The sequence below is a fragment of the Carcharodon carcharias genome, chromosome 12 (assembly GCF_017639515.1).
Source record: "Carcharodon carcharias isolate sCarCar2 chromosome 12, sCarCar2.pri, whole genome shotgun sequence".
Taxonomy (NCBI): Eukaryota; Metazoa; Chordata; class Chondrichthyes; order Lamniformes; family Lamnidae; genus Carcharodon; species Carcharodon carcharias.
The window spans coordinates 13,941,695-13,965,438 of record NC_054478.1 but is presented as its reverse complement, the minus strand read 5'-3'; the positions used below and the strand labels follow the sequence as shown (position 1 = coordinate 13,965,438).

The 23,744-nt window shown below is 44.0% G+C and overlaps 1 protein-coding gene across 3 annotated transcripts in view; it reads left to right on the top strand.

Moving 5' to 3' along the window:
• The window catches only part of map3k2 (mitogen-activated protein kinase kinase kinase 2), a 121,397-nt gene that overhangs the window by 84,797 nt on the left and 12,856 nt on the right, over window positions 1–23,744 (top strand). For 2 of the 3 annotated variants that reach the window (XM_041201386.1, XM_041201384.1), the window contains 5 exons: window positions 823–890; window positions 13,798–13,890; window positions 15,207–15,413; window positions 19,454–19,602; window positions 20,582–20,713. In XM_041201386.1, coding sequence (XP_041057320.1) covers window positions 823–890; window positions 13,798–13,890; window positions 15,207–15,413; window positions 19,454–19,602; window positions 20,582–20,713 — 649 coding nt within the window. The remainder of the gene's footprint in view (window positions 1–822; window positions 891–13,797; window positions 13,891–15,206; window positions 15,414–19,453; window positions 19,603–20,581; window positions 20,714–23,744) is intronic. The other variant, XM_041201387.1, reaches the window with a different exon arrangement.

The window sequence follows — 23,744 nt, the reverse complement described above, 5'->3', positions numbered from 1 at the left end:
CTTAAGCGCACTGCCGTTAGCAACTGTGCCTTAGGCTGCCTGGACATTAGGTGCTGAAATCACCACCTACAGCTCTCCGCCTCTCCACCTCTCTCTCCTCCTTTTAAACACTCCTTTAAACCTACCTCTTTGACCAAACTTTTGGTCAACCTCAAAAGAATGTGAGACTTCAGTTATGTGGCATCATTGGAGAAACTGGAATTGCTCTCTGGAGCAGAGATGGTTAAGGGGGAGATTTAATGGAAATGTTCAAAATTGAGGGGTTTGGTTAGAGTAAATAAGGAGAAACTTTCCAGTGGCAGGAGGGTTGGTAATGAGGTTTAAGATAATTAGCATAAGAGCCAGAGGGTAGATGGATTTTTTTTTCCCCACTGAGTTGTTGTGACCTGGAATGCATTGTCTGAAAGAATGATGAAAGAAGATTCAGTCGTAACTTTCAAAAGGGAATTGGATAAACACTTGAAAAGGGAAAAAAAGACTTTGCAGAGCTATGGGGTAAGAAAAGAGGAAGTGGGACAAATTGGACAGCTCTTTCGCAGAGTTGGAACGTACATGATGTGTTGCTAAGACTCAATGACAATGGAATGACCCTACATGGTATGTGGGTTTAGGAAATGATAAAACCCCAATCTTATCTTCCCACCTTACCTAGAGGTGTTAGGCCGTCTCTATACCATTGCTCTGAATTATTCTTTAAGATGGATATTTGAACATACTACCCCACCCAAACTGTACGAAGATTTGACTGATAGAAAATCCACTTTTTATTCAATGGACATAATGGGGCAGGTATGCAAGCTAACATTTTGCTTTACTTTGCAGCGATAGCTACCCTAAATCTTGGATGCCCAGGGCACAGAGCTATCCAGATAATCATCAAGATTATTCAGGTGAGCTTCGAGACATCTGTGGCCGAGCCTTCGGATAGCTGGGCCCTAGCTCTGCAACTTCCTCTCTCAACCTATCCCTCTCCTCCTTTAAGACATTCCTTAAAACATACTTCTTTGACCAAGCTTTTGGACATCTGCCCAAATATTCCCTTTTGTGACTTGGTGTCTCCTTTTGCTTTACAATGTTCCTGTGAATTGCTTTGGGGTATCTTATTATGCTAAAGACGCCATATGAATATATGTTGTTGTTCTATTTGTGTATGTATAAGCCGGGGTTTGGAATGCTATATGGGTGTATGTGTGTGTAAACTACATAAATTCAGTTATGTACATCTCTTTCAGAAGGGATTTCAATCTAAGAAACTGGGTCAGTGGGTGGTAGTTGCAGTTTAGTATGGATAAATGCAGAAATAATTAATACGGGCCCAAGGCCATCACTTTTGGCCATGAAAAGTGCCCAGTCTACCTCAGATTACCCTGGAAGGGTAAGGTATCCCAAAAATTTGAGCAACAGGTGAAACTAGCTGTTTCACGCTGCTACTATGCAATAGCAACACGAGTGGCGTTCACCACTAACAAGATGCTGCTGTCAAGCCAAAAAGATGTTTTGCCTATCACACAAATGAGTAATGTGGGGTATGAATTTCAATGCCAGTGTGATGCTAGGTATGTAGCCCGTAAGTCCCAAAGACTGGCCGTTCACATCAAGCAGGCTGTCCCTTCCACTGTTCGCATTGGGCAAATTATGGACTATACCCAACCAGTCTGTGCTTGCAAAACTCAAAAGACAGTGTCCAACATTAGATATGATTCCGCAATTGGATAACATTTGCTAAATAATCCTCGATGTGCTAAGAATTTAAAATTGTCAGTCGGGCTCGCAATGTGGCGCATTTGTGTGTACTGGAAGCTACATGTATTAATACACAGAGCCCTGTTCTTTGCAGACAAAAAGAGCATGTACACACATTGTGCCTGTTTCAGCTAAACAAAATAAGTGACGGCCATTTGCTGACTCATTCCCCAGGGCAATGTCTTGACCATCAGGGTCAAGCTGCCTGGTTTAAATTTCAAACAATGCTTGGCAGTTAACTGTCAGTCAGAGTCAACTGGTACATTCTCCCTAGCAAGGCCTTTACCAACCAGAGTCCACTTGCCAACCAATCAGTGCTCTCTTCTTATACAGTATAAATATGTTGTTTCCCCTGACATTGGTATTTTCTTAGAAATGGTTCTGATGAATGCAAGACAAAAAGCTTTGACCAAAAAAGCCTCTCTTTTTTTCAGCAATACTCAAGTTCTGTATTACCAAACGATTAAGCAATCAATACTGGCAAAAGAGAGAATGCATATCAATAGAACGATGATACAGGAATGCATCTACAAAGCAACAAACACAGTGCATAAGAAGGAACACTTTCCATAGCACCTTTCACAACCTCAGAATGCACCAAAGCGTTTTGCAACTAATTCAGTACTTTCACAGTGTTGTCATTGGTGTAGGAAACACCGCAGCCAGTTTGCACACTGCAAGCTCCCACGAACACAAATGTGTTAATGATCAGATACTCTGGTTTTAGTGATGGTAGTTGAAGAACTTTGACTGTTCTTGTTCAAAATAGTGCTGTGGGAGCTTTTACATCTACCTGAGAGATCCTCAGTGTAACACTTCATCCCAGACACAGTACCTCTGACAATGCAGCACTCCCTCAGTCAAGGCCAGATCTTGTGTTGAAGTCTCTAGAGTGGGACTTGAACTCACAATCTTCTGACTGTGAGGTGAAAGAAGTACCACAGAACCAGGCTAGACCTAAGTCTATAGCCATAAAACAGAAAATGAGGTGCAGGGTTGTAGAGAGAAGTGCAGAGCAAAGAGGTTGTATTGCTGTTTAATGCACTGGTCAGATCCTATATAGAGTGTCATATACCACTCCGGTCACCCGACTGTGTAGATATTATTGCTCTTCAGAGATTACAGCAACAATGATGATTGGTTTCTATTGGAGAGGACAATTTGTAGTGATCTAACTGAAGATTGCAAGATTAGGAAAGAATTGTGGTAAAATTGTTCCATGCAAATTGTTGCCTGTGATGGAGGTTGTAAGGGTATGAAGACAGAACTAGCTAAAGTGAACTGGCAAATTAGGTTAAGCAAATTAGGTCAGTTGAGGTACACTGGCAGACATTTAAGGAGATATTTCATAACACTCAGCAAAGTCATTTTCCAGTGAGAAAGAAAGACTCTAGGGGAAGGATGCACTATCTGTGGATAACTAAGGAAGTTAAAGCCAATATCAAATTGAAAGAAAAAGCGTATAATTCTGTGAAGGTTAGTGGCAGGTTACAAGATTGGACAGAATATAAAAAACAGCAAAGAATGTCTGAAAAAAAGGAGAAATTGGAGTATGAGAAAAGCTAATGATAAATATAAAGACAGATAGTGAGAGTTTCTACAGGTATTTAAAGAAGAAAAGAGTAAATAAAGTACACGTTGGACCTCTAGAGAGAGAGTCTGGGGAATTACTGGAAAATAAGGAAATGGTGGATGAATTGAACAGATATTTTGTGTTGACCTTCACTGTAGAAGATACACATAGTATTGCAGTAATAATTGTGAATCAGGAGGTGAAGGGGAGGGAGGAACTGAAAACAGTGACAATCACCAGGGAAAGGGTACTGAGAAAATAGTTTTTTATTCATTCATGGGATGTGGGCTTCACTGGCTGGACCAGCATTTATTGCCCATCCCTAATTGCCCTTGAGAAGGTGGTGCTGAGCTGCCCTCTTGAACCGCTGCAGTCCATGTGGTGTAGGTACACCCACAGTGCTGTTAGGTAGGGAGTTCCAGGATTTTGACCCAGCGACAGTGAAGGAACGGTGATATATTTCCAAGTCAGGATGGTGAGTGACTTGGAGGGGAACTTCCAGGTGGTGATGTTCCCATCTATCTGCTGCCCTTGTCCTTCTAGATGGTAGTGGTCGTGGGTTTCGAAGGTGCTGTCAAAGGAGCCTTGGTGAATCCCTGCAGTGCTTCTTGTAGATGGTACACACACTGCTGCTACTGTGCGTTGGTGGTGGAGGGAGTGAATATTTGTGGATGCCAATCAAGCGGGCTGCTTTGTCCTGGACGGTGTCAAGCTTCTTGAATGTTATGGGAGCTGCACTCATCCAGGCAAGTGGGGAGGATTCCATCACACTCCTGACTTGTGCCTTGTAGATGGTGGACAGGCTTTGGGGAGTCAGGAGGTGAGTTACTCACTGCAGGATTCCCAGCCTCTGACCTGCTCTTGTAGCCACAGTATTTATATGGCTAGTCCAATTCAGTTTCTGGCCAATGGTAACCCCCCCCAGGATGTTGGTAGTGGGGGATTTAGTGATGGCAATGCCATCAGGCTCTTAAAAGAAGAGGCTGCTGAGATAGTAGATGCATTAATTTTAATTTTCCAAATTCCCCTCAATTCTGGAAAGGCACCATCAGATTGGAAAACAACAAATGTAACTCTTCAATTCAAGAAAGGAGGGAGACAGAAGACGTGAAACTATAGGCCAGTTAACCTAGCATTTGTCATGGGGGAAAGGCTGGAACCTATTAATAAGGAAATTATAGCGGCCACTTAGAAAATCTTAATGCATCAAGCAGAGTTGACATGGTTTTATGAAAGGGAAATCATGTTTGACCAATTTATTGGAATTCTTTGAGGAAGTAACAAGCAACGTGGATGAAGGGAAACTTGTAGATATGGTGTACTTGGATTTTCAAAAGGCATTTGACAAAGTGCCACATTCAAAGGTTACTACACAAAATAAGGGTTCATGGTGTAGGGGGGTAACATATTAGCGTGGAGAGAGGATTAGTTTAACAGGAAACAGAGTAGGGACAAATGGATCATTTTTGGGCCGGCAAGATGTAATGTGTGGAGTGCCTCAGGGATCAGTGCTGGGGCCTCAACTATTTACAGCCTATATTAATGACTTGGATGAAGGTACTGAATGTATGGTTGCTAAATTTGCTGATGATACGAAGATAGGCAGGAAAGTAAATTATGAAGAGGACATATGGAGTCTGCAAAGGAATATAAATAGGTTAAGTGAGTGGGCAAAAAATTGGCATATTTGGGAAACTGAACATGTCCACTTAGGCAGGAAGTATAGATATCTAAAATGGAAAATATTAGCAAGGACAAATGTGGGTCCTTTACAGGCAGAGACAGGAGAATTTATAATGGCGAATAGGGAAATAGCAGTGAAAATAAACAAATACTTTGTGTCTGTCGTCTTGGAGGAAGATCCAAAAATACACCTAGAAGGACTAGAGAACCAAGGGTCTAACTAGAATGAGGAGCTGAGGGAAATTAGAGTTAGTAAAAAGGTAGCACTAGAGAAGGTAATGGGATTGAAAGTTGATAAATCTTGTGGACCTGATGATCTACATCCCAGAGTGTTAGAAAGAGGTGGCTGCAGGGACAGTGGATGCATTGGTGGTCATCTTCCAAAATTCTATAGAATCTGGAACAGTTTCTTCAGATTGGAAGGTTGCAAATGTAACCCCATTATTTAAAAATTAGGGAGAGAGAAAACAAGTGGAGATGAGTGAGCTAAGATGGGATACCAATAGATGGAGCATGAATACGAATTTCCATTAGGAGATAAATGAGGAGTGAATTTTTAGCTATTAAATTTCAAAGAGAGAAAAAGAAAGTTTTACAACTGACAAAGATCATAAAATAAATAAAGCAAAGTTATTAAGTTTATTTTTCCTAGAAGTGATGGCCATGAAGACAACATGAAAGATTTTTAGATTCTGGGAAAGGTAACTTTCAAAAGACAGTTAAGAACAATGGGTATAAAGATGAATGGGGAAAATGTATTTAAGGTAATTGCCAGGCTGACCAAATACCAAAGGGAAACTTGGCCAATCTATCATAAAGATTTGCAATTTGTATAGAGAAGGTCTGCATTGAAGTCAGAAGTAAAGAGCCCACTACTACTTTTGGAGATTTTAAATGTTAAGTTCAAAACATTTATTAATACAAAAGAAAAGAAAACTTAAACACGCAGGTTTACAGTTACAAAGTTAAAGTTAGTCTTATAACATTTCCCAAGAGATTTTTACTTAGCTAGGCTCCCAAAATAAACACCCTCTTTCAGGCAACAGTCAAAATAGATTTTTAATCTATAAAATAATATTACCACAAGGCACCCACTGTTGCTATGAGGGAAGTATTTTACAAGCTTCCCTCTCACTCGACAATGGAACTCCAAGGTTTTTAACAAGGCCTTGCTTTCTGGAGCTAGCAAGCACTTCTCTGGGGTGGCTAGAGGCTGCTTTTCACAGGTCTGTCTTCACACAGTCCACCTTTCAAGATCTCACATGGCCACTCACCGTACGGCTTTCAATCTTTCCTTAAATATATTTTCTCCTCTTTGATCTTTAAAACCTATTCTTTTAAACTTTCTTTGGAAGTTACCTTTGCCAGAATATAAAAATCTTTCACGTTGTCATTATGGCCAATATTTGCGGGAAAAATAAATTTAATAACTTTACCTTATTTATTTACGATTTTGCCAGTTGTTAAACTTCCGGTCATGGTCTCTGAAATTCAAAGTGCTACCATTTCACTCCTCACTTATCTCCAAATGCAAATTTCCAAACATCCTGTATCTACTGGGATCTCACTTTAGCTTGCCCATCTCCTTTTCAAAATGCTTGCTTTTACACCTAACCCCTTTGATGATTTAAATCTTGTGGTCTGACTGTCTTCAGTTTAATTAAATTAGTCAGACACAACACACACATACATACACACACACACACACGCACCCTCCCCCAACAAAACTGCTTCAGTACCCCACAGTAATATTACATATGGGATTGGGGATAATGTATTAGCATGGTTTGTGTTACGACCGGGATAGGAGGAGTGCGTGAATTATCAAGCTCCACTACTCTGCAAGCCGCACCATTAATTTAAATGGACAATGGGCCCTGACAATATTTCAGCAATACTAATAAAGACTTGTGTTGAAGAACATGCCAGGCCCTTAGCCAAACTGTTCCAGTACAGCTACAACACTGGCATCTACCCGGCCATGTGGAAAATTGCCCAGGTGTTTCCTACACACAAAAAGCAGGACAAATCCAATCCGGCCAATTACTGCCCCATCAGTCTACTCTTGATCATCAGTAAAGTAATAGAAAGGATCATCAACAGTGCTATCAAGCGGCACTTGCTTAGCAATAACCTGCGTAATGACGCTTAGTTTGGGATCTGCCAGGGCCACTCAGCTCCTGACCTCATTACAGCCTTGGTTCAAACATGGCCAAAAGAGCTGGTGAGAGTGACTGTCCTTGACATCAGGGAAGCATTTGACTGAGTATGGCACCAAGGAGCCCTAACAAAACTGGAGTCAATGGGAATCCACTGGTTGGAGTCATACCTAGCACCAAGGAAGCTGGTTGTGGTTGTTGGAGGTCAGTCATCTGGCTCCAGGGCATCACTGCAGGAGTTCCAAAGGGCAGTGTCCTCGGGCCAACCATCTTCAGCTGCCTCATCAGTGACCTTCCTTCCATCATATGGTCAGAAGTGGAGATGTTCGCTGATGATTGCGCAATGTTCAGCCATGTTTGCAACCCTCAGATACTGAAGCAGTCCATGTCCAAATGGAGCAAGACCTGCACAATTTCCAGGCTTGGGCCGGCAAGTGGCAAGTAACATTTATGCCACACAAGTGCCAGGCAATGATCACCTCCAACGAGAGAGAATTAACTATTGCCCCTTGACATTCACTGGCATTACCATCACTGAATCCCACACTATCAGCTTCCTGAGGGTTGCCATTGACCATAAACTGAACTGGACTAGCCACATAAATATCGTGGCTATAAGAACAGGTCAGAGGCTAGGAATCCTGCGACGAGTAACTCACCTCTTGACTCCTCAAAACCTATCCACCATCTACAAGTCAGGAGTGTGATGGAATACTCCCCACTTTCCTGGATGAGTGCAGCTTCAACAACACTCAAGAAGCTTGACACCATCCAGGACAAAGCAGCCGCCTTGATTGGCACCACATCCACAAACTTCCATTCCCTCCACTACTGACGCACAGTAGCAGCAGTGTGTGTACCATCTACAAGATGCACTGCAGGAACTCACCAAGGCTCCTTCGACAGCACCTTCCAAACCCACAACCACTACCATCTAGAAGGACAAGGGCAGCAGATAGATGGAAACACCACCACCTGGAGGTTCCCCTCCAAGTCACTCACCATCCTGACTTGGAAATACATCACTGTTCCTTTACTGTCGCTGGGTCAAAATCCTGGAACTCCCTCCCTAACAGCACTGTGGGTGTACCTACACCACATGGACTGCAGCGGTTCAAAAAGGCAGCTCATCACTACCTTCTCAAGGGCAATTAGGGATGGGCAATAAATGCTGGCCATGAATGAATAAAAAAAAGTTCAATTTTCTCACCAAAACGGCCAATTGTGTACTTACACCTCAAGTACACAGAAGAAAAGAGACTGACCAGGCTTCTTTTAAAAGCTCAATGATTAATTTTTATTTTTAAACACTGGTTAACACACAATTTTAATTGGAAAGTATAACTATCTATCTCTTCCTAAAGAATTCCCCCAGCATGCACGCACACACACACACAGGCAAACAAAGGACAAACAGTTAGAGTCTCTCTGCAGAGATGGGCTTTATAAAATAAAGGATAAAGCCTGGAAGGTCTCGGCGCTGTCTACCTGGAGGTCTCTCGTGTGAAGACAGACTGCTGGTCCTGGTGGATGCCTGGACGTTCTCACCACTGGTCTCAGCTTTGCAGGTCCAAATGTAGAATGGTTACAGTCATGTGAGGGTTCTCTGGCTACAGGTTGACCACTACGCACAATTTTAGACAAGGTAGAGAGAGAGGGAGCCAGTCAAGGTAGCCTTCTTTCCTCGGCTTATTCTCCAACAAAACTGCTTTCCAAGCAAGCAGGTTCACAGCTTGAGTTTTTTCCTCTCTCCTATGTGACTGCCTTTTTTGCTTCCCTGATTTTCATTCATTCAAGAGCTTTGCAGTTCAACAAACAAACAAAACTGCTTCTCAAGTACCATATAGGCCAGGTGATTTCTTTGGAAGAGGCCTGCTTGTTTACAGTTCCAAGGTGAACTTCTGACCTTTTTAAAATAATCCCAGGTTAACATCCAGATGACCATATCGTGCCAAACCCTTCCATTTTGTAAAAGAAAACTTCAGCCTTGGGAGATATGATTCTAGCATTTGAGACTTGGTTAACGGACAGAAAACAGAGAGTAGGAATAAACGAGTCAGTCTCAGGTTGGCAGGCTGTGACTGGTGAGGCACTGTGAGGATCAGTGCCCGAGCCCCAGCTCTTCATAATCTATATCAGTGATTTGGATGTGGGGACCAAATGTGATATTTCCAAGTTTGCTGATGAGACAAAACTTAGGTGGGAATGTGAGTTGTGAGGAAGAAGCAAAATGACTTCAGGGAGATTTAGACAGGCTTAGTGAGCGGGCAAGAACATGGCAGATGAAATATAATGTAGAAAAATGTGAATTTATCCACTTCGGTAGGAAAAATAGAAAGGCAGAGCATTTTTTAATGGTGAGAGGTTGGGAAGTGTTGATGTCCAATGGGACCTGGGTGTTCTTGTTCATGAGTCACTGAAAACTGACATGCAGGTGCAGCGAGCTATTAGGAAGGCATATGGTATATTGGCCTTTATTGCAAGAGGAGTTGATTATAAGAGTAAAGGTGCCTTGCTGCAGTTGTATAGAGCCTTGGTGAAACCGCACCTGGAGTATTGTGTACGGTTTTTGTCTCCTTATCTAAGGAAGTATATACTTGCCATAGATACAGTGCAGCAAAGGTTCACCAGACTGATTCATGGGGTGGTGGATTGTCCTATGAGGAGGGATTGGGGAGACTGGGCCTGTACTCTCTAGAGTTTATAACTGGCTTGTCCAACCTGTGTCCCGCAGGCCAGGCATTTCTATCTGGCCCATGGACCCCATGTTTAAAATGCTGGTAAGTAAATACAAAGATTCTGTAAGTTTCTGCTCCAATCACAGGCTGTTTCTCTCCCGAGTTTGCTGTTGATTGGATCACTAGTGAGCCTATCAGTAGCAAGGGTGGGAGAGAACCAGTCACTGATTGAAGGAGCAGCTTCCTTTCATCTAAGGTTTGAAGAACCGGCACAATGGCAGTGGGGAATCCATTGGGTAGGGAGGGAGAGTGAATACTGAGCTGGGAGAGAGAACCACTATGAAGTGCAGACAGACAGACCGACTACCAAATGTGGGGAGAGAGAGAGCGACTACCAAGCCGGTGTGGGGTTGGTTGGGGGGGGGGGGGGGGTGAGAGAGGGACTTCTGGTGGTGTGGGGGTGTTGGGGAGAGTGAGTGGCTGGTAGGGGTGGGTGGAGAGTGGTTGCTGGTGGGGCAGGGGGAGAAGTTGCAGGTGGGGTGAGTGAGGGTGTGTGTGAGAGACATGGAGAGCAAGTGTGCGTGTGAGGGAGAGAGAGTCTGGCTCAGGGTTCACATTCGCCCTCGCACACCGACACACTCGCATTACCTCACACAGTAGGTGTGGTGAGGGTGTGAGTTAGCACCCTGAGACTGGGAGTGAGCCAGACAAACACAATTTGAACTTCTTACAGTCAAATGTTCATGTTTATTAATTATTCATTTTTTAAAAATGGTTAATTTATTGCTCTGACATTGCTTTGCTTTTGTTCAGCCCAATGTTTCTTTTCTACATACCCCAGCATTTTATTGAAACTCATGTTTAATGTCGCATCAAATCTTATCTTTCCAAAATTTTCTCATCGACCCCTTGAGTGAGAAAAAATTTGGCATGTGGCCCCTCACACAAAAAAGTTGAACAAGTCTGGTTTAGAAGAATGAGAGGTGATCTCATTGAAAAATACAAACTCTTACAGGGCTTGACAGGATAGATGCAGGAAGGATGTTTCCTCTTGCTGGGGAGTCTAGAACCAGAGGACACAGTCTCAGAATACGCGGAAGGCCATTTAGGACTTAAGAGGAGGAGGAATTTCTTCACTCAGAGGGTGGTGAATCTTTGGATTCTCTATCCTAGAGGGCTCCTGAGGCTCAGTCATTGAGTATATCCGAGACAGAGTTCAATAAATTTCTCCATATTAAAACTATCAAGGGTTATGGGGATAATGCTGGAAGATGGCTTTGAGGTAGAAGATTGGCCATAATCTAGTTGAATGGCGGAGCAGGCTTGAGGGGCTGAATGGCCTACTGCTCCTATTTCCTGTGTTCCCAAAAATAGAAAAGCAGCATATTATTTAAATGGAGAGAGATTGCAGAACTCTGCAGTACAGAGGGATCTGGGTGTCCTGGTACATGAATCACGGAAAGTTAGTCTGCAGGTACAGCAAGTGATTAGGAAGGTAACTGGAATGTTGGCATTTGTTGCACGATAAGTGGCATATAAAAATAGGGAAGTTTTACTGCAGTTGTATAGGGTTTTGGTTTTGGTGAGACCACATCTGGAATATTGTGTACAGTTTTGTAAATATATAATTGCATTAGCAGCAGTTCAGAGGAGGTTCACTCTACTCATTCCTTGGGATGAAGGTGTTGTCTTTTGAGGAAAGGTTGCGCAGGTTGATCCTGTGTCCGTTGGAGTTTCGAAGTTTGAGAGGTGATCTTGAAACTTACGCGATACTGAGGGGACTTGACAGGGTGGATACTGAGAGGATGTTTCTTTTCGTAGGAGAGACTATAACTAGGGGACATGGTTTAAAAATAGGAGGTCTCCCATTTAAGACTGAGATGAGGAACGTTTTCTGAGGGTTGATAGACTGTGGAATTCTCTTCCCCAGAGAGCAGTGCCAACGGGGTCATTGATTATTTTTAAGACTGAGTTTGATCTGCACTGTTGGTGCAGACTCGACGGGCTGAAGGGCCTCTTCCGTACTGTGATTCTGTGATAGATTCCTGACAGGCAAGGGTGTCAAAGGGTATTGGGAGTAACAGGAAAAGTACAGGCCACAGTCAGGTCAGCCATGGTCTTATCGAGCAGCAGAGCAAGTTCCAAAGGCTGAACGGTCTAGCCCTGCTCCACATTTGTTTGTTCGTATGAAAGTTTCACAAATGAGAGGTTAGGAAATCAGAAATCAGGCTTTGCTGTTTCACTCACATGGGAATGGAGTTTCCCTTGAAGCATCCATGGTATAGGGGGTTAGGAGACATTTTGTAGCGTTTCGAGAGAGAGAGAGAGAGAGAGAGAGAGAGAGAATGGATTGAGGGAGATGGTGAGAAAGTGGGGTTGGTTTGTGCCATGATGAAAATCCACCTAGAAAATGCACTTGAAAAGGACATATGAACTAGGAGCAGGAGTAGGCCATTCAGCCCCTCGAGCCTGCTCCGCCATTCAATAAGACCATGGCTGAGCTGATTGTAACCTCAGCCCCACATTCCCACCTACCCCCTATCACCTTTCCCCTTTGTTTATCAAGAATCTACCTAGCTCTGCCTTAAAAAAAAATATTCAAAGACTCTTGCTTCCGCTACATTTCGAGGAAGAGAGCTCCAAAGACTCACGACCCTCACAGAAAAACTTTCTCCTCATCTCTGTTTTCAATGGGCAACCCCTGATTTTTAAACTGTGACCCCTGGTTCTAGATTCTCCCACAAGAAGAAACATCCTCTCCGCATCCACCCTGTCAACACCCATGAGGATCTTATGTTTCAGTCAAGTCGCCTCTTACTCTTCTAAACTCAAATGGATACAAGCCTAACCTGTCCAACCTTTCCTCATAAGACAACCCACTCACTCAAGGTATTACTCTAGTCAGCTTTCTTTAGAACTGCTTCTAATGCATTTACATTCTTCCTTAAATAAGGAAACCAATACTGTACACAGTATTCCAGATGTGGTCTCACCAATGCCCTGTATAATTGAAACATAACCCCTCCTCTTTTGTAATCAATTCCCCTCACAATAAACAGTAACATTCTATTAGCTTTCCTAATTATTTGCTGTACCTGCTTACTAACATTTTACAATTCATGCACTAGGACAACCAGAACCCTGTGTATCTCAGAGCCCTGCAATCTCTCACCATTTAGATAACATGCTTCCTTTTTATTCTTCCTGCCAAATTTGACAATTTCACATTTTCCTACATTATACTCCATTTTCCAGATTTTTACCTGCTCACTTAACCTATCTATATCATTTTGTAGCCTCCGTATGTCCTCTTCACAGTTTACTTTCCAACCTATCTTTGTGTCATTGTTTGAGGAAAGAGCTGGCACAGGCACAATGGGCCAATTGACCTCTTCCTATGGTTTAAGATTCTATGGACTATGTTACTTTTGAGTATTGTATGGTTCCTGATTCCATAGGCCTGGGTTTAGTTGACTTTGTTGTAGATTCCTATTTAAGAACATATATCGTAATGTACACAATTCTGATCTCCACATCACAGAAAGGACATAGAGGCACTGGAGCAAGTGCAAAATAAATTTACAAAGATGATACTAGAACTGAGTGGTAACGAGAAATTTTGAACAGACTGGGTCGCTTATTTCTAGAAAAGAAAAAGCTGAATGGTGAGATGGTTTTTAAAATTATGAAAGGGATTGGTGGGGTATAGTTAAATAAGATGTTGCTGCTTGTGAGAGATTGCAAAACTAGAGCCCATAAATTTAAGGGGAGACAAGATGAACAGATGAGAGAGGATGGAATTGAAGGACATGCTATTAGGGTGAGATGATGAGGGGTCTCAAGTGGAGCATAAATCCTGGCAGTGTCCTGTTTGGCAGCATGATCCCTTTTTATGCTGTAAAATTCAATGCAGATTAGCCTTTCTTTCTGAATAAAATCAAGCCAACTTTTCTCCTTGCAGATTGTGATATTCCAACGTTTGAGAAAATTGGGAAAGGTGGGACATATCCACGAAGGTATCACATCTCCTATCATCACCATGACTACAGTGACGGTGAGCATAGGCCAGGCTCCTTCCCCAACACAGTGATAATGGGGCGGGCATTTAACCCTTCAGTTGCCATTGTTAAACACCAATTACCCATTTTGTTTGATTCTTGAGTGGGTATTTAACACCTGGACTGCTCATTCAGTGTTTGATACTGGGTGGTTGGAGGGGGTGGGGGGGGTGGGGGGGAGAGAGAATTTAACTCCATGATTGTGCATTTGATGCTTTTTTTTTGGCTCTCCATTGCATTTTCTCTCTTTGGTGGTTCTCTTCCCCCCGCCTCAGGAATTGATCTCTTCTGGTGTTTGTAACCATGGAGCAATTGTTCCAATATCTTGCAAGGGTCATTCCTCTGGTGCCGGCACAGACAAGTGTTCCCTGCCTTTTCTACCATGGGATGGGAGATCACTGCTTGATCCAATCCTGTCCACATCGTGCAGTCTCCAACGTGGAGTCGCTGACTGACAATGAGGGGCAGAAACTCTGATTATTTCTAACCCACCCCCTCCCATACCAAAGGTGCCCAAGATCCACTAACTGCACACACCAAGATTTTGGATTCACAATCAGCTGTATCTATTTACTCATGTCTGCCTTAGCAGCAATTCAGATTTACCTTGTTTACAACCTCTACAATATTTTCAAAAAGATGGTTCTTTGTGCCACCTAAATAAACATTTAAAGATCTAAAATATGGTCATTCCCACTCAGCATCTGAAAGGGGAGCTGTGTGAATGACCTGGTTTGCATGTTTTTTTTAAAGTGACTTTTTTCCAACTTTCTCTGAATACTTTTGTGAAATGTTGGTCATTAAAGGTACCCATTGTCATCGTCAAAGCCAGCTTGGGTGTGGCATGGCTTAGATTCTAGGAAATGCTCACTTGACAGCGTACCCGATCCCCAAGCTCAAAACAGTGCCCCTAATTCACAGCCGTGTTATTTCTCCATTCTGCATACCTGTCAATTTGTGTCCTTTCCTGGATTTGTGGACCTGTGACCTCTTAGCTATGAGTCATTGCAGATGGAATCTTCAGCAGACAGGTCAGGCATTCATCGTCTCTCTAACAAAAACAAAAATTGCTGGAAAAACTCCGCAGGTCTGACAGCATCTGTGGAGAGGAAGACAGAGTTAACATTTCGAGTCCGTATGACTCTCTACCAGAACATCATCTCTGTGATGTCTGGGGTTGAGCCGGCAGGTGTCTTGCCCACAACGCTATTGACGTCTGAAAAGCCCAGCTCCTGACACGCCTCTACATTGCTGGAGTTGACTGTTTGCACCGTATTTAACATCAGGGATTTTCTTCTGCCTCTTCCCGCAGGTCGTAAAACGTTCCCCAGGGCAAGAAGAACCCACGGTAACACTTTCCGCTCTCCCGTCAGCTTCAGTCCCACGGAGCATTCCTTGAGTACCAGCAGCGGGAGCAGCATTTTCACTCCGGAGTATGAGGACAGCAGGATGAGAAGAAGGGGAAGCGACATCGACAATCCAACGCTCTCTGTCATGGACATCAGCCCCCCCAGCCGTTGTAAGGTTTACAGCATGCTCGGTTCAGCATACGTTAGTTGGGTGGTGGGTTACCTAATGCCTTGTGGAGAGAGGATCATGGTGATTCTGGAAGTCAAGCCATGTCCTTCAAGTGAAGTGTGGCACCGCAAGTGGGTGCCAGCAATGAACAATAGGATGTACATCAAGTCTCAGCTCCATTCTTCTGCCAATCTAGCCTCCACTGCTAAGAGGCTACATAACAGCCCAAGATGATATATCTAACAGGCCAGAGGCAAATTAAAATCGATCTTTACTCTGCAGTGACTACGCTTCAAAAGTACTGCGTTGGCTGTAAAGTGCTTTTGGCGATTTAAATCCAAAACAGCCGTAGAGAGATTTGAACCTGTCTTCTCTGGATTACTAGTCCAGTAACATTACCACTGCTCCGTCGTAGTCATTGAGGAGGCAACAAACTCCTGTTCGAAGTATAGTCAGTGTTGTTTCCGCAGGTAGCTTGAATTAAATTTCCCCTGTTTCTCCCACACTCAGAGCTATTGGGGGTGAACTTGATCTTTGGCAGTGGCCTGAAACTGCCAATAGGGAGGGGGTCATTACAGAACCACTGGAAAACCGGCTGTTGATTCGCATTTGCCATATTGCGCTACAGTTGAAGATCAATTTCACCCCTGTCTTCACTCGAGCATTTGGATCCTCTGATCACACTAAAGATCATCAATGCACAGGATCACAGGGATCCTTTTCTTTATTCTTTGATGGGATGTGGGTGTCACTGGCAAGGCTAGCATTTGTTGCCCATCCCTAAATGCCCTTGAACTGTGTTTGTTGCACCATTTCCGAGGGCAGTTAAGAGTCAGGCAAGACAAGGTAAGAGCAGCAGATTTCTTTCCTTTAAGGACATTAGTGAACCAAATAATTGATGATAGCTACTGAGACTGGTTTTTAATTCTGGATTTTATTAATGAAATTTAAATTCCATCAGCTGTTGTGTCCCCAGAGCATTAACCTGGGTCTCTGGATTATTTGTCCGCTGGCATTACCAGTACGCCACTGTCTCCCATTTCTATTAAATCACCAGGCCTCCCTTGGCACAGCATCACCTCCAATAGTTACCATGGATGGCGTGTCCTCCCCTTGGAATTTTTCCTTCTTGTTGGAATATGTTGTGTATTCTGAAATATCTCCTTGAATGTCCGCCACTGCATCTTTATGGACCTATCCCTTAACCTAATTTTCCAGTTCACTTTAGCTAGCTCTGCTTTCATGCCCTCATAATTGCCCTTATATAAGTTTAAAATGCTAGTCTTAGATCCACTCTTCTCTGCCAACTGAATGTAAAATTCAATCAGATGATCACTGCTACCAGGGGCACTGTCACTATGAGGTCATTAATTAATTCTATCTCGTTGCACAATACCAGGTTTAGTATAGCCTGCTCTTTGCTTGGTGCCAGAATGTGCTGTTCTAAGAAATTATCCCGAAAACGTTTTATGCATTCCTCATCCGTTGAATAAAGGAGTTACATTTGCTATTTTCCAATCTAGTGAAACCTTCCCTCAATCTAGTGATTTTAGGCTACCTTTGTCCATCTGATTTTTCCAGTCTATATGCAGCTTAAAACCCCCCATGGTTATCACCATACCTTTCTGACAAGCTCCATTATTTCCTCCTTTTTACCCTGTCCTAGCATATGGTTATTCTTAGGGAGCTTGTACACCACTCCCACAAGTGACTTCTTGTCTTTATCAGTTTTCATCTCTGCCCAAACCACTTCTACTCCTGATGAAAACAAAATAACTTGGATGCCGGAAATCTGAAAGAGAAATTGAAAATGCTGGAAAAGCTCAGCAGGTCTGACAGCATCTGCGGAGAGAGAAACAGAGTTGACATTTTGAGTCTGTATGACCCTTCTTCAGATTTAAAGATTTTCCAGACCCTTCACTTCTACATCCTGGTTTCCTGAACTAAGGTCATCCCTCTCATTTGTACCAATACATCCTTAATTAAGAGAGCCACCCCTCCACTTTTTCCTAGCTTTCCTGTCCTTCCTAAATGTCATGTACCCTCACTATTCAGGTCCCAATCTATGTCATATTGCAGCCATGTCTCTGAAATGGCTATCAGGTCATATTTATTTCAATTCAAGTTATCAATTCATCTGTTTTGTTTCAAATGCTACTTGCATTCAGATACAGAGCCTTTCGTTTTGTCGTCTTATTATTTTTGTAACCTCTAGCCTTACCTGCTGATTTACCCCTTAGGTTTGTATTCTGTTGCTTCCTGTCATGGACTGTTTATCATTTCCCACATTAGTACCTTTCTCTCTTGCCTTGTCTCTACTCTTTGATTTGCTACATCTTCCCAAATTCGATCCCTTGCCCCCATGATTTAGTTTAAAGTCCTCTCTACTTCCCTAGTTATGTGACTCGCTAGAACACCAGTCCCAGCATGGTTCAAGCGTAGACCGTTCCAACGGTACAGCTCCCACTCTCCCCTGTACTGGTCCCAGTGCCCCACACATCGGAACCCACTTCCCCCACATCAGTCTTTGAGCCCCACATTCATCTCTCTAATTTTATGTACCCTATGCCAATCTCAGGTAATAATCCAGAGATTATTACCTTTGAATTCTGCTTTTTATTTTGAGTGCTGAGCTCTTCATACTGTCTGTGCAGAACCTCAGTCTTGGGATGTGGCATTAGTGATAAGGATGACATTTATTGCCCATCTCTAGATGCCCTTGAAAAGGTGGTGGTGAGCCGTCTTCTTGAACCGCTGCAGTCCTTGTGGTGACAGATCAGTGTCAGTTCCCCTCACGACACTGTCCACCACTATCACTACATTCCTTTTTGCTCCCCCATACCATGGTGTCATGTCAGTCAGCTCATCCACCCTGCAACCCCCACTCTTATCCAAACAAGCCGAGAGAACCTCAGACCTATTGGACAATTGCAAAGACTGAGCCTGCCCTCTGGGTCCCCTTACCTGCCTCACTTGCAGTCACACCCTCCTGTCCCTCACCACTGACCAAATCTGAAGATCCTACGCTCCAGGCGTGAATGCCTCCTGATACAAAGCATCCAGGTAACTTTTCCCCTCCCTGATGTGTCACAGTGTGTGCAGCTCAGCCTCCTGCCCAATTGCTCTGACCCAAAGCTCCTCGAGCTACAAGCATGTAGCACAGACGTGTTTGCCCTGGATCACAATGGCATCCAGGAACCCCCATATACTGTAGCCATGACACATCACCTGTCCTGCCATCCTTAATTTGTTTTAATGAATACTTAATTATATTATTCAATTATTTATTTTCATTTTTAATATATTTTACTAAACATACAACCAGTTCCTGTATTATTTTAAACCTTATGAATAGACTGTAACCACTTACCAGATGCGCACCAGACAGCTAGTTAGCTTTCCCTGTAGCGAGTAAGAACTAATTCCAAACTGCCAGGTTTACACTCAGTTCCAAATTACACTCGTTTGCCTCAGTCCTTCCCAAGGCAGTAATTGTCAGGTTCGGCAGCAACCGGGTTCTGAATGACCTAGTGCCACACCAGTTGTTGTTTTTACTACCAAGTCACACTTGGAACTGTACCAGCCTTTCCCTGACTGTCATGGGGCAAAACCCTGACACTCCCTCTCTAACAGCACTGCTGGTGTACCGACCCCACATGGACAGCAGCGGTTCAAGAAGGCAGCTCACCACCACCTTCTCCAGGGAAATTAGGGATGGGCAATAAATGTCCTCCTTACCAGCAATGCCACACCCTGTGACTGAATTAATTAAAGAAAAACACATAACCCTGTTACCCAGTGTGCAATTGGGAGAGCACAGAGGCTTGTATATTGTAGCAGTGGTTTGGTGTATCACAGCAAGAGATACCAAATAGAACAGCTGAACTGCCAGCTGAGATGGTTGCATTTTTGGCATGAGATTGGTTTTATAGCAGAGGCTGTGTTACTCCGAGGTTCTGTGAGGGCTGACAACACCTAGAGGGTAGTAAGGGTGCAATTGTTAAATTTCTCATTCTTCATAACTCATTTTATTTTGTGTAGCTCCAAGAGCACCCTCGAACTGGAGACTGGGCAAGTTGCTGGGCCAGGGGGCGTTCGGCAGGGTTTATTTGTGCTATGATGCCGACACAGCAAGAGAACTGGCAGTGAAACAAGTCCAGTTCGACCCAGACAGTCCTGAGACAAGCAAGGTGAGATTACTGCATGGCATGTGTGGGAGACATGGGCAGCACTGCAGGTGGAGGGAGAGACGTGGGGAGGTGTGTTGATGGAGAGAGAGAGCGATGTGGGGAGGTGTGTTGATGGAGAGAGAGCGATGTGGGGAGGTGTGTCGATGGAGAGAGAGAGAGACGTGGGGAGCTGTGTTGATGGAGAGAGGGAGAGACGGGGGGAGCTTTGTTGATGGAGAGAGAGATGTGGGGAGCTGTGTTGATGGAAAGAGAGAGGGACATGGAGAGCTTTGTTGATGGAGAGAGAGAGATGTAGGGAGCTGTGTTGCTGGAGCGAGAGAGACGAGGGGAGCTGTGTTGATAGAGAGAGAGACTTGGGAAGCTGTGTTAATGGAGAGAGAGACTTGGGGAGCTGTGTTAATGGAGAGAGAGACGTGGGGAGCTGTGTTGATGGAGAGAGACGCGGGGAGCTGTGTTGATGGAGAGAGAGACGCGGGGAGCTGTGTTGATGGAGAGAGAGACGCGGGGAGCTGTGTTGATGGAGAGAGAGACGCGGGGAGCTGTGTTGATGGAGAGAGAGACGCGGGGAGCTGTGTTGATGGAGAGAGAGACGCGGGGAGCTGTGTTGATGGAGAGAGAGAGACGCGGGGAGCTGTGTTGATGGAGAGAGAGACGCGGGGAGCTGTGTTGATGGAGAGAGAGACGCGGGGAGCTGTGTTGATGGAGAGAGAGACGCGGGGAGCTGTGTTGATGGAGAGAGAGACGCGGGGAGCTGTGTTGATGGAGAGAGAGACGCGGGGAGCTGTGTTGATGGACAGAGAGAGATGTGGGAGCTGTGTTGATGGACAGAGAGAAATGTGGGAGCTGTGTTGATGGACAGAGAGAGATGTGGGAGCTGTGTCGATGTGGAGAGAGAGGTGTGGGAGCTGTACTGGGTGATGTGAGGTATGGGGAGCTGTACCAGCTGGATTTTCTGACAGCTCTGATATATTATTTTCAGGAGGTGAATGCTCTTGAATGTGAGATCCAATTATTGAAGAATCTGCACCACGAGAGGATTGTCCAGTATTACGGCTGTTTGAGGGACCCTCAAGAGAGAACTCTTTCTATCTTTATGGAGTATATGCCAGGGGTAAGCTTCAACAAAATCCTCGATATTCACGATGACACTGAGTCTTTCCTAACTCCATTATTTGACAACTAGCTTAGAAACTGCAGGCTCCCCCGTTTAAAATCACATGTAGAAAAAGATTTTGAGATTACTTGGAAAAGCAGAATTTCTCAAAAGGGAACATGGGAAGGGAGGCTGTATTTTGAAGATGTTACCCACATTAAAAACAGGATTTCTGTAGTTGAGTTTGGATATGATGGAAATTTTTCATAGGATTTCAAATTAGAAAATGCAAGTTAATAATGAGAAGCCTCAATGAGCCAGATTCTGAGGTGAGGGGGATTTTGGGGTGAGGGAACCCTTCATGAGCCCACTGTGTTTGGAGGAGAAAAAAATCAAACGTTGACATCACTGGAAAACCGTGAGCTGTGGGATTGTCTCTGAATAGCTGAAAATTAGAAAATCATTTACAAAAATTAATAATCCTTAAGTGGCTACTTTTAATTAAAGGATGCAAGCAGAAGGGAAGTATGAAGCTGGTGAATGTACTGTTTTATTTTTATGTGGTAAGGTTTAAAGTTTTGTGTTAAGTGATGGTGAGGAGTGGCATTAATTAGAAAAACGGTAAGAAAATAATTAGCTAATTGGGGAGCAGCAGGAAGGAGCAGGAGCTGAGCGGGGCGCACAAAGTGGCCGGTGGGAGCAGTGCATGAGATACAGTTTGAAAAGTGACGTCAGGAGTAAAAAGTGACATCGGCACAGGGGAGGGAGCTGAATTGGTGAGTAATTCTTCTTTCTGGACTCCAGTTTATAATAAACATTCTGTAAAGTTCAGACGTGGCAGGGCAGCTCGGCCATGTAGAATGTACATCCTGTGATGTGTTGGGAGCCGCGGGTGCGATGAACACATGCAGAAAGTGTCACCAGCTGCAGGAACTTGAGCTCTGGGTTTGGGAGCTCGAATGACCGGCTGGAGTGATGTGGTGCATCCGCAAGGCTGAGAACTGTGTGGATTGCAAGTTTAAGGAGATGATCACACCGCAGGTTAGGAGCATGCAGGCAGAGGGGAGATGTGTGACCGCCATCAGACTAGGAGTACCAGGCAGGTGGTGCAGGAGCCCCCTGTGCCCATCTCACTCACTAGTTGGTTTCCATTTTGGATACTGGTGAGGGCGATGGTTCCTTAGAGGAGTGCAGCCAAGCCTGTGACACATGGGTGGCACAGCTGCACAGGGAGGGGGGGGAAGAAGAATGGAAGAGCAATAATAACAGGGGATTCATTAGTTTGAGGAACAGACAGTCACTTCTGCGGCCCCAGACATGACTCCAGAATGTTATGTTGCCTCTCTGGTGCCAAGGTCAAGATGTCACCAAGCAGCTGCAGGTCATGCTTCTGGGAGAAGGTGAACAGCTAGAGATAGCGGTCCACACAGGTACCAACAACACAGGTAAAAGAGGGATGAGATCCTGAAAGCTGAATTTAGAGAATTGAGCAAAAGATTGAAAAGCAGAACCTCTAAGGCAGTAAAATCAGGATTGCTCCCAGTATCACGTGCTAGCAATTATAGAATTAGGAGGATTGAGTGAATGGGCACGCGGCTGGAGAATTGTTTTGGGAGCAAGAGCTTTAGATTTCTGGGGCATTGGGATCAGTTCTGGAACTGGTGGGACCTGTACAAGGAGGGTGGTTTACACGTTAGGTCTGGGACTAATATCCTCGCGGGGAGATTCGCTAGTGCTGTTGGGGAGGGTTTAAGCGAAGTTGTCAGGGGAATTCTGATAGGAGAGAAACAAAGCTGGTGATGGGAAATACAAAAGCAGTAAGCTAAAATGGAAGGCCAGTATCAAATGAGTTAAAATACAGAATAATGTTAACAAGGCAAAATTAAAGTCACTCTGACTGAATGCACACAGCATTGCAACAAGGTAGGTGCATTGATGGCATAAATAGAAGTAGAAGTAAACGGGCATTATTTAATTACCATTACGGAGACATGGCTGCAGGGTGACCAAGCCTGGGAACTGAATATTCGAGGATATTAAGCGTTTAGTAGGGACAGGCAAAAAGGAAAAGGAGGTGGTGTAGCGCTGATAATAAGGGATGAGATCAGTACATGAGCGAAAGAGGATCTTGGATCAGAAGAACAAAATGCAGAATCTGTTTGGGTGGAGCTAAGAAACAGCAAGGGGCAGCAAACATTGATAGGAGTTGTTTATAGGCCACCAAACAGTGGTGGGACTGCAGGGCACGGTATAAATCAGGAAATTAGAGGCACATGTAACAAGGGTAATACAGTAATCATGGGGGACTTCAATCTACATATAGGCTGGTTAATTCTAATGAGCACTAATGCTGTGGGGGATGAATCCCTGGAATGCATACAAGGTGGCCGCCTAGAGCAGTATGTTGGGGAACCAACTAGGGAACAGGCTATTTTAGAAAAAGTGTTATGCGATGAGGGAGGTCTAATTAATAATCTTGTATGAACACAGAGCTCAGGAGCTGCAGTAGGCCGTTCAGCGCTTCAAGCCTGCTCCGCGATTCAATAAGATCATGGCTGAACTTGTTGTGGCCTCAATTCCACTTTCCTGTCTGCCCCCCATAACCCTTGTCATCCCTATCTATCAAAAATCTGTCTAACTCTGCCTTGAACATGCTCCCGGCATACCCTATCAAGTCTCCTCAGGATCTTATATGTTTGAATAAGATCACCTCTCATTTTTCTAAATTCCAGTGGGTATAGGCCTAACCTGTTCGGCCTTTCTTCATTAGATAAGTCCTTCGTTAAGTAGGCAAGTTCAAATTTTCCCACATTATACTCCTTTGCCAAATTTTTGCCCATTCATTTAACCTGTCAATAACTCTTTGCAGACTCCCTACCTTGTTTTGACAGCTTACTTTTCTACCTCTCTTTATGCCATTGTTATAAAAGAACCCTTAGGGAAGAGTGACCATAATATGATAGTTTTCCATTAAGTTTGAAAATGACGTAGTTGATTCCAAAACTAGGGTCTTAAATCGTAACAAAGGAAACTATGAAGGTATGAGGGG